This window comes from Muscardinus avellanarius (assembly GCF_963383645.1).
Source record: "Muscardinus avellanarius genome assembly, chromosome: X".
In the NCBI taxonomy this organism is placed as follows: domain Eukaryota; kingdom Metazoa; phylum Chordata; class Mammalia; order Rodentia; family Gliridae; genus Muscardinus; species Muscardinus avellanarius.
In genome coordinates this window covers 86,426,140-86,438,774 of record NC_137792.1, presented here as the reverse complement: position 1 = coordinate 86,438,774, position 12,635 = coordinate 86,426,140, and the positions used below count along the sequence as shown (strand labels likewise).

The following is a 12,635-nucleotide window of genomic DNA, read 5'->3' as shown; positions in this document are numbered from 1 at the left end:
GGAATCCTAGTACTTGGGAGGCTGAGACAGGAGGATTGCAGGTTGGAGGACAGCCTCAGCAAAATAGTGAGGTCCTCTACAACTTAATAAGTCTCTGTTACCAAATAAAAAATAAAAGTAAGGCTGGAATGTAGTTCAGAAGTAGAAGGTCCCTGGGTTCAAGACCCAAGTATAAAAAAATTGAAAAATAAAGCATTGAACCTAATTTCTTCATATATCTGGCTTTTACTGTACCTGACACAAAGGAAACGTTTAGTAGTTGATAAACCGAACTTGATCCCCCACACCAACTTGATTGAGAAGTCTTCTGGATCCTTTCTTTCAAACTATGCCCTCCACTCCTTTATTTTTTATTTTTATTTATTTATATATTTATTTTGGCGGGTCTAGAGATGGAACCCAGAGGCATTTGACCTCTGAGCTACAACCCCTGCCCAATTTTTTTTATTCTTTATTTTGAAACAGGGTCTCACTGAGTTGCGGAAGGCCTCACTAAGTAGCTGAGGCTGTCCGCGAACCGCGATCCTCCGGTCTCAGCCTCCCGAATGCTGGGATTACAAGCGTGCACCACACGCTGGGCTTCCACTCCTTTATCTCCTGGAAGTTTCTGCGCCTCCTCAAGCTGGCCTCAGGTTCACCCCTGACCCCTGATCACCCTCTACACACTGCCTTATCTCTTTTCCCCAGCCCAGACAAGCCTTTGAAATGAGCAGTCTACACCCACTTTATCGGCTTCCTTTTTGAAAACTCCATTCTTTTCCATTGATTTTTTTTTTTTGGCAGTACTGGAAATGGAACCCAGGGGCATTCTACCTCCGAGCTACCCCCCGCCCTATTTTTTATTCTTTATTTTGAAACAGGGAGGGTCTCATTGAGTTGCAATGGGCCCCACTAAGTAGCTGAGGCTGTGCTCGAACCGCGATCCTCCCTCCTGTCTCAGCCTCTCAAATGCTGGGATTACAAGTGTGCACCACCATGCCCGGCTGCTTGTTAATTATGCAAGCAATACATGTATACATTCTCCAGCCTCGGAGGTAATCAATATTTTCAGTTTGCTAATTATTCTTCCAGAACTTTTTGATGTATTTACACATAGAAATCTAGAGAAGCGTTTTTTTTGTTTTGTTTTGTTTTGTTTTTTTGGTGGTACTGGGGTTCCTGGAAGCCCTTCTACCTCCGGTCTACACTCCCAGACCTATTTTTACATTTTTATTTTGGAAACAGGGTCTCCTAAGCCAGCGCGCGCGGCTGGCTTCGAACCTGCGCGATCCTCCTGTCTCCGCCTCCCAAGCGCGGGGATGACAAGCGTGCGCCACCACGCCCGGCACGTTTGTTTTTTCAATTGGGAGGAGGGGAACAGTGGCACAAATGGCAGAATGATCTGTGTGTCACTCTGCAATTTCTTTTCTTCTTTTCATGGGAGCTACAGGGGGATCTACCTCATTCTTTTAACAATTTGGGGGAGAGAACTGGGGATTGAACCCAGGGGTTTTCCTTTATTATTTTTTTTTTGGTGGTACTTGGGGTGGAACCCAGAGTTTTTCTACCTCCGGGCTATACTCCCAGACCTATTTTCTATTTTATTTGGAAACAGGGTCTCACTAAGTTGCTGAGAGCCTCACTGAGTAGCTGAGGCTGGCTTCGAACCTGTGCGATCCTCCTGTCTCAGCCTCCCAAGTGTGGAGATTACAAGCGTGCGCCACCACGCCCGGCCGAACCCAGGGGTTTCCTATCTGTGAGCTACACCCCTAGCCCTATTTATTTTTTGTTTGGAAACAGGATTTTGCTAAGTGTCCAAGGGTTTTGCCAAGTTGCTAAGGCTGATCTCGAACCTGTGATCCTCCTGTTTTAGCCTCCCAAGTACTGGGATTGCAGGTGTGTGCTACCACAACCAGATCATCATTTTTTCTATGACTTGTGGATTTTGTGTCATGACTAAAAACGCGTTCTCTACTGGCAAAGTTATAAATATATTGACATTTTCTTCATATATTTTTAGAATTTGTTTTTAGTCCAACAGGGATCTATTTTTGTAAATAGCGCTTATTTGAGAGGGTCTCATATTATTTTTTTCTAAATGTATGACCTATTTTCCCTGTACTATTTTTTAATTTTTTATAAGTGGAACATATTGAGAGTGGTGTACATTTACATTGTGCTTCATGCCCTTCCCTCTCCCTTTCCCTCCCCCCAATAGAGAGTGTCCAGGTTAATCATGTCGTATTTATGCTATTACACATATTCGTATGTAGCTCCTCCATTGAACAACCTCAGCTTTCTTCCTCTCCTATCCTTCCATTCAAGCTTTGCTGAGATTTCCCCTCCATCATCTGGAGTCCCTCTGGTATTACCACTGCTCCCTAGCTTGAACATATTAGAGAAAACATATGTCCCTTCTCTTTCTGTGCTTGACTAATCTCACTTAACGTAATGTTCTCCAGCTCCCTCCATCTTCTTGCAAATGCTATTATTTTCTTTTTCTTTACAGCTGAATAGGATTCCATTGTCTGCACTATTTCTTGAATAGGCTATTCTTTCCTTGTTGACTTACATATGATAAATTTCCATGTTAATATAGATCCTAAGCCGGGCATGGGGGTGCACGCTTGTATTCCCATTACTTTGGAGGCTGAGACAGGAGAATCGCGGTTCGTGGTCAGCCTCAGCTACTTAGTGAGGTTCCCCCCTACAACTTAGTGTGACTCTGTTTCAAAATAAGGAGTAAGCCGGGTGTGGTGGCTCAGGCTTGTAACCCCCGCGCTTGGGAGGCGGAGACAGGAGGATCGCGCAGGTTCGAAGCCAGCCGCTCTGGCTTAAGAGACCCTGTTTCCAAATAAAAATATCAAAATGAGTCTGGGAGTGTAGCCCGGAGGTAGAAGGGTTTCCAGGGTTTCCCCAGTACCATAATAATAATAATAATAATAATAATAATAATAATAATAATGAATAAAAAATAGGGCTGAGGGTATAGCTTGAAGGTAGAATCCCCCTAGGGTTCAATCCCCAATACAACACACAAAAATAAATAAATACAGATCCGGGACTCTCTTTTCTGTTCTATTGCTCCATTTGCAATTGTGATGCCTTTACATCTTTTTTTAAGCTTAAGAAATTTTATTATTACAAAGGCAGAAATATAGGACAAAAATTAAAGCACTATATGAGGGATATAGTGGAGTAACTTGAAAGTAAGTTACTCGATGCCGTTACATCTTTACCTCCCATTCACTCAGTAGTCATGGCCATCTAGCTTCTACCCACAATTCCCTGAGAACTAGTATTCCTAAATGTATTAATGATCTTCATGTTGCCAACCCCAATGGATATTCTTTGGTTCATATTTTCCTGGACACCATTAATCATTTCCTTCCATACGCAACATAACTCTCTCAATTCTCCTATAAATAATAATCATGATCATAATAATACCTTTATTATTAGGTAGTTACTCTGTGCCAGGCACTATTTAAATATTTCTTCTTCTTTTTAATTTTTTGGTGTTGGGGATTGAACCCAGCAGCATTCTATCTCCAAGCTACACCCCCAGTCCTTTTTTATTTTTAAACAGGTCTCACTAGGTTGCTGAGGGCCTTGATAAGTTCTAAGGCTGGCCTTGAACCTGTGATACTCCTATCTCAGCCTCCTAGGTGCTGGGATTCCAGGCATGTGCCACCACACCCAACAATAATACATAAACTTATTACTAAAAGTTAGTTACAGGAAGGAGCCTCTGTGTGTGAGGGCCAAACCCCATTAGATTCACAGTCACTCTGCCTCTGTCCAGGTCATCAGAACAAGTTGCAGTTCCCTAGAACATACCAGAATCCTCGGCATCACTTTGCCTTTATATAAGCAGATCGCTCTGCCTGGAATACCCATTTCTGCCACCCTTTGTCTGTCCAGTAAAGTAGTTCACCTCCAAGAGTCATCTCAGAGGGCATGTCCTCTGGGAAGGCTGGCCTGACCTTCCCATGTGGAATGGACCGTTGTCACCTTTATGGTCTCATTGTAACTTGTCCTTTACCTCTCTGTCCCCTGCCATTCACATTTCTCTGTAGAAATTATTTGCTTAAAACTGGTCTTGCCCATGAGCTCCTCAAGGGCAGAGACAACATTGTTCTTTTTAGATTATCAGGACGCAGCAGTGCCTGGCACAGGGAGAGATCCATAAATGTATGCCATATGGTATCGAGACCCCCAGTGAGGTATACTGGAAAGATACCTTTCTTTGGCAAAGTGTATGGAGAGGAACATTTGCTATAAACAGGGATCCTGGATGGGGTTGGTGCTTGTAAGGGACTTGCTGCCTACGAAGGCCATTCTGGAGGGAAAAGCTAGGCCCCAGTGTCTGCACTCTCTCCTAGGCCCCCCCAAGGTGAGCTGCTCCCCGTGGCCTCCCCAACAGCCTGCCATCCTACTACCTCCCTTACCTGTCCTCCTTGTTAATCTGGTCGCCGAAGCCCACCGTGCTGACAATCGTAAGCTTCAGCCCCACATTGCTTTCCTGAAGGTCATAGGTGTTGGAGCGCAGCTGGACACCTGGCTGCGTGTGGGTGGCTGGCTCCCCCTCGAACTTGGTATTGAACAGGGTGTCCATTAGGGTGGACTTGCCCAAACCTGTCTCACCTGAAAAGTAAAAGGGCCAATTAGGGTCCATTCACACAGTGATTATGCAGCTGTACATTTCTTAACAAAGGGAAATGTGCAAGATAAAACTAAGTGAAAAGGATATAGGAGCAGGGCATGGTGGCACATGCTTGTAATTCCAGTACTTGGGAGGCTGAGACAGGAGGATCATGGGTTTTCGGACAGCCTCAGCAAGTAGCGAGGCCCTCTTCAATTTAGTGAGATCCTGTTTCAAAATAAAAAAAAAATAAAATAGGGCTGGGGATGTAGGTTAGATGTAGGATGTCCTACGTTCAATCCCCAGCACAAAAGAAAGAAAGGAAGAAAGCAAGCTAGTAAAAGATCCAGAGGAACACACAGATAGGACCAGTAGTCTTACAACAGTAGGACTGGAGTAATTTTCACTTTAGTGTTCATTATTTGAATATTTTACCTTGAATATGCATTGCTTTTTTTGTGGTGCTGGGGATTGAACCCAGGGACATTCTACCTCTGAGCTACCCTGACCCTACCTATTTTGTATTCTTTATTTTGAAACCGGGTATCAGTAAGTTGCAGAGTGCCTCACTAAGTAGCTGAGGCTGGCGGTGAATCTGCAAACCTCCTGTTTCAGCCTCCCAAATGCTGGGATTACAAGTGTGTGCCACCACACCCGGCTTTAATTTTTGTTCTGAAACAGGGTTTTGGCAGGTTGCTCAGAGTCTCGCTAAGTTGTTAAGGCTGGCTTCGAAATTCTGATCCTCCTGTCTCAGCCTCACAAGTACTGGGATTACAGGTATGCATCTTTATTTTTTCCCATACTGGGGATGGAACCCAGTAGCACTTTACCTCCGAGCTATACCCCCAACCTTATTTTTTATTCTTTTTTTTTTTGAAATAGGGTCTCACTAAGTTGCAGAGGGCTTCACTAAGTAGCTGAGGCTGGCCGCAAACTGCCATCTTCCCGTCTCAGCCTCCTGGATACTGGGATCACAAGTGTGTGCCACCACACCTGGCTAGGTGTGCATCGTGATGTTCAGCTTGGACTGCCTTCTGCACACATAAGACTAAACCCACTATTTCTCCAGGATAATCTCACCCACCTCCCCAATGGGGTTTGGAATGTGAGTTCTGACTTCTCTTCAGTCGGAGGGAGTTTGCACTGGGCAAACCCCGCCCTGGCAAATCTCTCCTTGAGAACAACAACATACATTTGCAGTCGAGGGTTTGGTTGGAGCTACAAAACCAAAAATGGTCCATCTCCCCTCCGCCCTGGGTGGGTCCAGCTTTGCCTTCTTCCTGAGTAATGAGCTATGATGCAAGAGGTGCTTTGAAAATTACCTATGATGACAGCTCTCTATAGATGGAGAAGAGGGAAACATTCAGCCTGGTTACTAGCTCTCTAGCCCATTTTTTTTGTACTGGGGATTGAAACCCAGGGGCATTCTACCTTTCAGCAATACCCCCAGCCATTTTTATTTTGAAACGGGATCTCACTAAATTGCAGAAAGTCTTGCTAAGTTGCTGAGGCTGGCTTCAAAACTGTGATCCTTCTATTTCAGCCTCCCAAGTACTAGGATTACAGGCATGTGTTCCCCGTTCCTGGCAGGCTTAGCCCATCTTTCTAAGTGCTCAATGGATTTTCCCTGTATGTCCTCATCCTTGCGCCCTCTTTCAGTCCTGAGAGCTGCTTGACTCCCCGATCCTAAGAACTCTCAGAAAGAATCTTGCTGTACTTCCAAACGTTGCCACCCAGGCTTCAGAAAGCCTCAGGAGCAGCACAGCAGAGACAGGGGCCCGCCCTGTTTGCAGAGCTGGAGAAATGGGGGCTGGGTGGGGCGGAGCAGGCAGCAGGGAGGAACAGCAGAAAAATGACCACCCAGATGCCCACTAGCACAGAGGGTTGTGGAAATCAGATGCCAAATAATGAAGGTCTGGAAGAAAAGAACATTGAGGTACCTAGGGAATCAGCAGAAATGCAATATTAGAAAAGGGCAGAAGAAGCCAGACAGCTCTGCCTATGGCTCTCCAGTGCTCAGGTCCTGCCTCCTCTGTGGAGCGGGGCCGAGGAAGCCTCTCTCTCAATGGCTGGCACACACCCAACCTGAGCCTAGGATACTGTCCACTCCCACAGCTGCCCTGGACCCAGTATTGAGGTGGGGGTGGGGAGGGCACACTTGCCCTAACTGGGATCAGGTTGGCTGATCTCACGCCCCTGCAGGAAGGTGGGAACTTGGCAATTCAATTCTAGCAGGAAACCTGAGGAGCCCCCAGGGTTTAATTTCCCTCTCGTTCTGCCCAACCCTGCCAGAGCATCTAAGAGCTGACTGGAGAGGTTCTTAACCCTTTTTTTTTACTCAGGCTCCAACACCCCAGAGGATCTTATCTCTTTTTGCTTCACGCAGATAGGATTCTGGAAACAACACGACTTAGTTTTTGTGTGTGTGCGTGGGACTGGGGATTGAACCAGAGGTGCTCAACCACTGAGCTATACCCTCAGCCCTTTTTTGGTACTGAGGATTGAACCCAAGATCATTCTACCTTTCAGCTATACCCCCTAGCCCTTTTTTTACTTTGAAACGGGGTCTCAATAAATTTCCGAGAGTCTTACTAATTTGCTGAGACTGGCCTCAAACCCGTGATCATCCTATCATAGCCTCCCAAGAACTGGGATTACAGTCCTGCACCACCATTTTATATTTTATTTTGAGACAGGGTCTTACTAAGTTGCTGAGGCTGACCTCAACCAACTTAGTAATCCTCCAACCAGTTTTTTGTTTTGTTTTGTTGTGGAACTAGGGATGGAACCTCTGAGCTACATCCCAGGCCTATTTTACTTTTTATTTGTAAACAGGATCTAAGTTGCTGAAGGGTCTAAGTTGCTGAAGCTGTCCTTGAACCTGTAATCTTCCTGACTTGTGATCCTCCTGTCTCCCCCTTCCAAGTACTAGAATTAGATGTGCATACCACCACATCTAGCTCAACAACTGTTTATGTGTGTGGGGGGGGGAGTAATGGGATTGAATCCAGAGGTGTCCTACACTGAGCCACATCCCCAGGTGCATTCATGTATGTGTGCATGCGAGTGTGTGTGTGTGTGTGTGTGTGTATACTGGGGATTGAACCCAGGGACATTTTACCTCTGAGCTAAACTCCAAACCCTATTTTATTTTGAAACAGGAACTTAATAAGTTAGTTACAGAGAGCCTTGCTTAGTTTGCTGAGTTTGGTCTTGAACCTGTGATCCTCCTGTCTCAGTCTCCCAAGTACTGTTACCACAAAGTATATGTCACCACCCCTGGCTCCTATTTAACTCTTTATTTTGAAACAGAGTTTTGATGAGTTGCTAAGGGCTTCACTAAATTACTAAGGCTAGTCTGGAATCTGCAGTCCTCTTATCTCAGCCTCCCAAGGACTGGGATTACAGGTATGTGCCACCACACCTGGCTTCTTTTATATTTATTTATTTATTTATTTATTTATTTATTTATTTATTTATTTATTTGTGGTACTGGGGTTCCTGGAAACCCTTCTACCTCCAGGCTACAATCCCAGACACCCATTTTTTTATATTTTTATTTGGAAACAGGGTCTCTTAAGCCAGCGAGGCTGGCTACGAACCTGCGCGATCCTCCTGTCTCCGCCTCCCAAGCGCGAGGATTAAAAGCGTGCGCCACCACGCCCGGCTTATTTTATATTTTGAAAGAGAGTCTCATTAAGTTGTCTAGACTGACCTAAAATAGATCCAGGCTCGGTATCCCAGTACTTGGGAGGATGAGAAAGGAGAATCACAGATTTGTGCCAGCCTTGGCAACAGAGCAAGGTCCTCTGAACCTTAGTGAGACCCGGTTTAAAACTGAAAAATAAACCAGGGGTGGTGGCATATAGTTGTAATCCCAGTTCTTGGGAAGCTAAGACAAAAGGATCTCAGGTTCAAAGTCAGCCTTGCCAACTTAGTGAGGCTCTTGGCAAACTAATGAGATCTTGTTTCCAAATAAGATATAAAATTGGCTGGGGGTAGCTTGGAGGTAGAATGCCCCTGGGTTCAATCCCCAGTACAAAAAAAAAAACCCTGAAAAATAAATAAAATAGGGTGAGGTGTACGTCTCAAAGGTAGAACACTCCTAGGTTCAATCCCAGTATCTATCTCTATCTCTCTCTCTCTCTCTCTCTCTCTCTCTCTCTCTCTCTCTCTCTCTCTCTCTCTCTCTCTCTCTCCCCTCTCTCTCTTTTGTGGTACCCAGGGGCATTCTACTTCTGAGCTACACTCCCAGCCCTAGGTTTATTCTTTTTTTTTCAGGTCTAGGGATGGAACCCAGGGGCATTCAACCTCCGAGCTACAACCCCTGCCCTATTTTTTATTCTTTAATTTGAATCCGGGTCTTACTGAGTTGCAGAGGGCCTCAGTAAGTAGCTGAGGCTGGCCATGAACCTACAATCCTCCTGTCTCAGCCTCCCAAATACTGGGATTACAGGTGTGCACCTACCATGCCCAGCTAGAATAGAATCATGACATAATCATATCTACTGAGTTAAAAATAATAAGAATTGTGGGTGCCACTTACTGGTACCCTTACATATAAATTAAACTCCAGAAACATAAAAATTCTCTCTCTCTCTCACTCTCGCTCTCGCTCTCTGATCTTACTTAGCATGATATTCTCCAGTTCCACACATGTGCCTGCAAATGACACAGTTTTGTTTTTTATGGCTCAGAAAAATTCCATTATGTGTATATCCATATTTTCTTTTTGCAGTACTGAGGATTGAACTCAGGGGCATTCTACCTCCGGTCTACACTCTCAGCCCTAGTTTTTATTCTTTATTTTGAAACAGGGTCTCACTAAGTTCCAGAGGGCCTCACTAAGTAGCTGAGCCTTGCTGTGAACCAGATCCTCCTGTCTCAGCCTCCCAAGTACTGGGATTATAAGCATGTGCCACCTCGCCTGGCTTATCCATATTTTCTTTAGCCATTCATCTGATGACAGATACCTAGGTTTATGGCTGTATATTTTCTCTCATGAATGGGAGCTAGAAAGAAAATAGGAAACAAAAAGGACTCTGCATAAATGAAGAGAGAACCCAGTAGAATAGTAGAAGGGGATTCGGGGAGGAAGATGGGGCGGGGAAAAGGAGGACTGAGAAAGTAAACAGTTCAAATAACGTCATGTCCATATATGAAGGTAACACAACCAATGTCACTAATTTGAATGAAAGGGAGGATGGGCATGGGATTGGAGCACAGAAAGAAATATCCCAAGTGCTGTGTGCATGTATTTTTTGATCACTCTAAACTTTACTATGATGTATAATTACAATGCACCAATAAAAGTATAAAAAAACTCCCTCTCAACCTCAACATACACATGTGCATGTTCGTACACATAAGCACATTTGTTTATAAGACATCTACTCTGATAGGTGTGGGCCTACAATCGAAGCTCAGCACCAAGGGAAATAATAATGTGAAAAATAGGCTAGAGCCAGGCATCGGTGGTGCATGCCTGGAATTCCAGTAATTGGGAGGCTGAGTCAGAATGGTTGTAGGTTCAAGGCCAGGCCCAGCAACTTAGCAAGACCCTGAGCAACTTAGTGAGACCCTGTTTCAAAATTTAAAAAATAAGCCAGGTGTGGTGGGTACTTTTAATTTCAGGACCTGAAGGTGAGTCAGGAGAATCGCAGGTTTATGACCAGCCTCAACTACATTGTGAGGCCCTCCGCCACTTAGCGAGACCCCGTTTCAAAAGAATAAGCCAGGCGTGGCGGCGCAGGATTGTAATCCCAGCATTTGGGAGGAGTCTGAAACAGAATTATGGCTTGAGGACAGCCTCAGCTACTTAGTGAGGCCCTTTGCAACTCAGTGAGGAGACCTTGTTTCAAAATAAAGAATAAAGCCGGGCGTGGTGGCGCAGGCTTGTAATCCCCGCGCTTGGGAGGCTGAGACAGGAGGATCAAACACGTTCGAAGCCAGCTTCAGCTACTGAGTGAGGCTCTCAGCAATTTAGTGAGACCCTGTTTCCTAATAAAATATAAAGTAGGTCTGGGAGTGTAGTCCAGAGATAGAAAAGCCCTTGGGTTCCACCCCCTGTACCACCAAAAATAAAAAAAAATGTAGGGTTGAGGTAGAATTCCCTGGGTTCCATCCCCAGTACCAAAAAAAAAAAAGAATAAAAAAAGGGCTGGGGGTGTAGCTTGGAGGTAGAATGCCCCAGGTTCAATCTCCAATACCACAAAATAAGTAAATAAAAAGTGATAGGGTGTAGCTCAGAGGAAGAATGTCCTTGGGTTCAATTGTCAGTACCAAAATAAAATAAAATAAACACACACATTGTTTGGCCTCATACCAAACAATAGTTTTATAACAGTCATTAGGAAAGTTAATCTGCCAGTCATGTGCAGACAGGAGGCATGAAAATAGAGTCACTGCAAGCCCTGCAAGAAGAAAGATCACCTTCAGCAGACTAACTCTGGACTCTTCGCCAAGTCAGTGACAGGACCCAGCACTACGGCTGGGCTGAGACTGCTGCTGCAGAGCTGCTTGAAGCCACTTGTGACCTTGGCCCAAACTGTGGGTTCTCTGAGCAAGAGGAGGACACGTAAGTGGTAGGTTTTTTTTTATCAGGAATGGGGAATGAAGTTAACCCCGTCCAGGCTGGTATATCCCACAGTTGCATGTGCAGCTTTAAGAGGGAAACTACTAACTACACACCAAAAATTCCAGTATTTGGGAGGCTGAGTTTGGAGGATCACAGGTTTATGGCCAGCCTCAGCAACCTACGGAGATCCTGTTTCAAAACAAACAAACAAAAAAAATGAAAAGAGCTGGGGTTATTATTTGGAGGTAGAATGCCTCTGGGTTCAATCCCCAGTACCACACACACACACACACACACACACACACACACACACACACGGAAGCTACTGGGCAGCTCTTTTCTGACACTTGAAAAGTGGGGAGAGAAGAGAGGCTGTGACTCCTTGGGGAATGAGAGAGTCATCTTTCCTGTCCTCCCCCTCCTGGAGGGATGTCCCAGGCACATGAGCAATTCCATTCCAGCACCTGCACAATGCCTGGGTGGGAAGTGGGGGACAAGCATTTACTAGTAATTTCTCCCACTCACTTCGTCTTGAGCTCGGTTGCCCGTTCTTCTGGGCCCTAGCGGAGCATGTGACCCACGAGTCAAATTTCCTCACACTTCTTCCACCGGGGAGCCATTTGGATTCACAGGACCTTCCTCCTAAAGCTTTACTAGACCACCCAATTGTACATAGTTGAAAGATTGCTTGTGGTAGGTCTGTCTTGCACTTCTCATCCCAACCGTAGCACGGGTCATACAGAGCTCTGGGAGGTATGCCAAGGAAATTCAATGTGTTTGTGCTGAAATATTTGGATAATCAAATATCATATGAAATAAGTTTGCCATCAGCCCAAGACTGGAGATCTCGTTAAACAGAGATTTGGCAGCACTAACCTTGGATGTAACCACATTTGTTCTTTCTGGCGATCACTCTGACTTCTCTTTATTTTGTATCCCTCTCCTAATAACACCTAAGCATAACCATGAATTCGACTTCAGGCATTTAAAGAATCAATAACGTAAGCTGAGCATAGTGGTGTATGCCTGTAACTGTGGTACTCGGGAGGCTGAGACAGGAGGATGGCAAGTTTGAGGCCAACCTCAGCAATTTAGCAAGGCCCTTCAAAACTTAGTGGGACCCTGTTTCAAAATAAAAAATAAAACAGCCAGGCATGGTAGCACATACCTGTAATTCCGGTACTTTGGGAGGCTGAGACAGAAAGAGTATAGATTCACAGCCAGCCTCAGCAACTTAGCAAGGCCCTCAGCACTTAGTGAGATCCTGTTTCAAAATAAAAGAAAAAGTGCTGAAGTGTAGCCCAGAGGTAGAATGTCCCTGAGTTCCATCCCTAGTACTACAGAAATAAATGAATGAATGAATGAATGAATGAATGAATGAATGGAGATGTAGCTCAGAGGCAGAATGGGTTCAATCTCTAGTACAAAAAAAAA

General features: G+C 44.9%; 1 protein-coding gene across 1 annotated transcript in view; it reads right to left on the bottom strand.

Annotated features, from left to right (window-relative positions):
* The window catches only part of SEPTIN6 (septin 6), a gene marked incomplete at both ends in the record, with an annotated part of 80,124 nt that overhangs the window by 48,651 nt on the left and 18,838 nt on the right, over positions 1-12,635 (bottom strand). Inside the window, one exon of the mRNA XM_080719169.1 lies at positions 4,431-4,626. Within this exon, the coding sequence (XP_080575295.1) occupies positions 4,431-4,626 (196 nt within the window). The remainder of the gene's footprint in view (positions 1-4,430; positions 4,627-12,635) is intronic.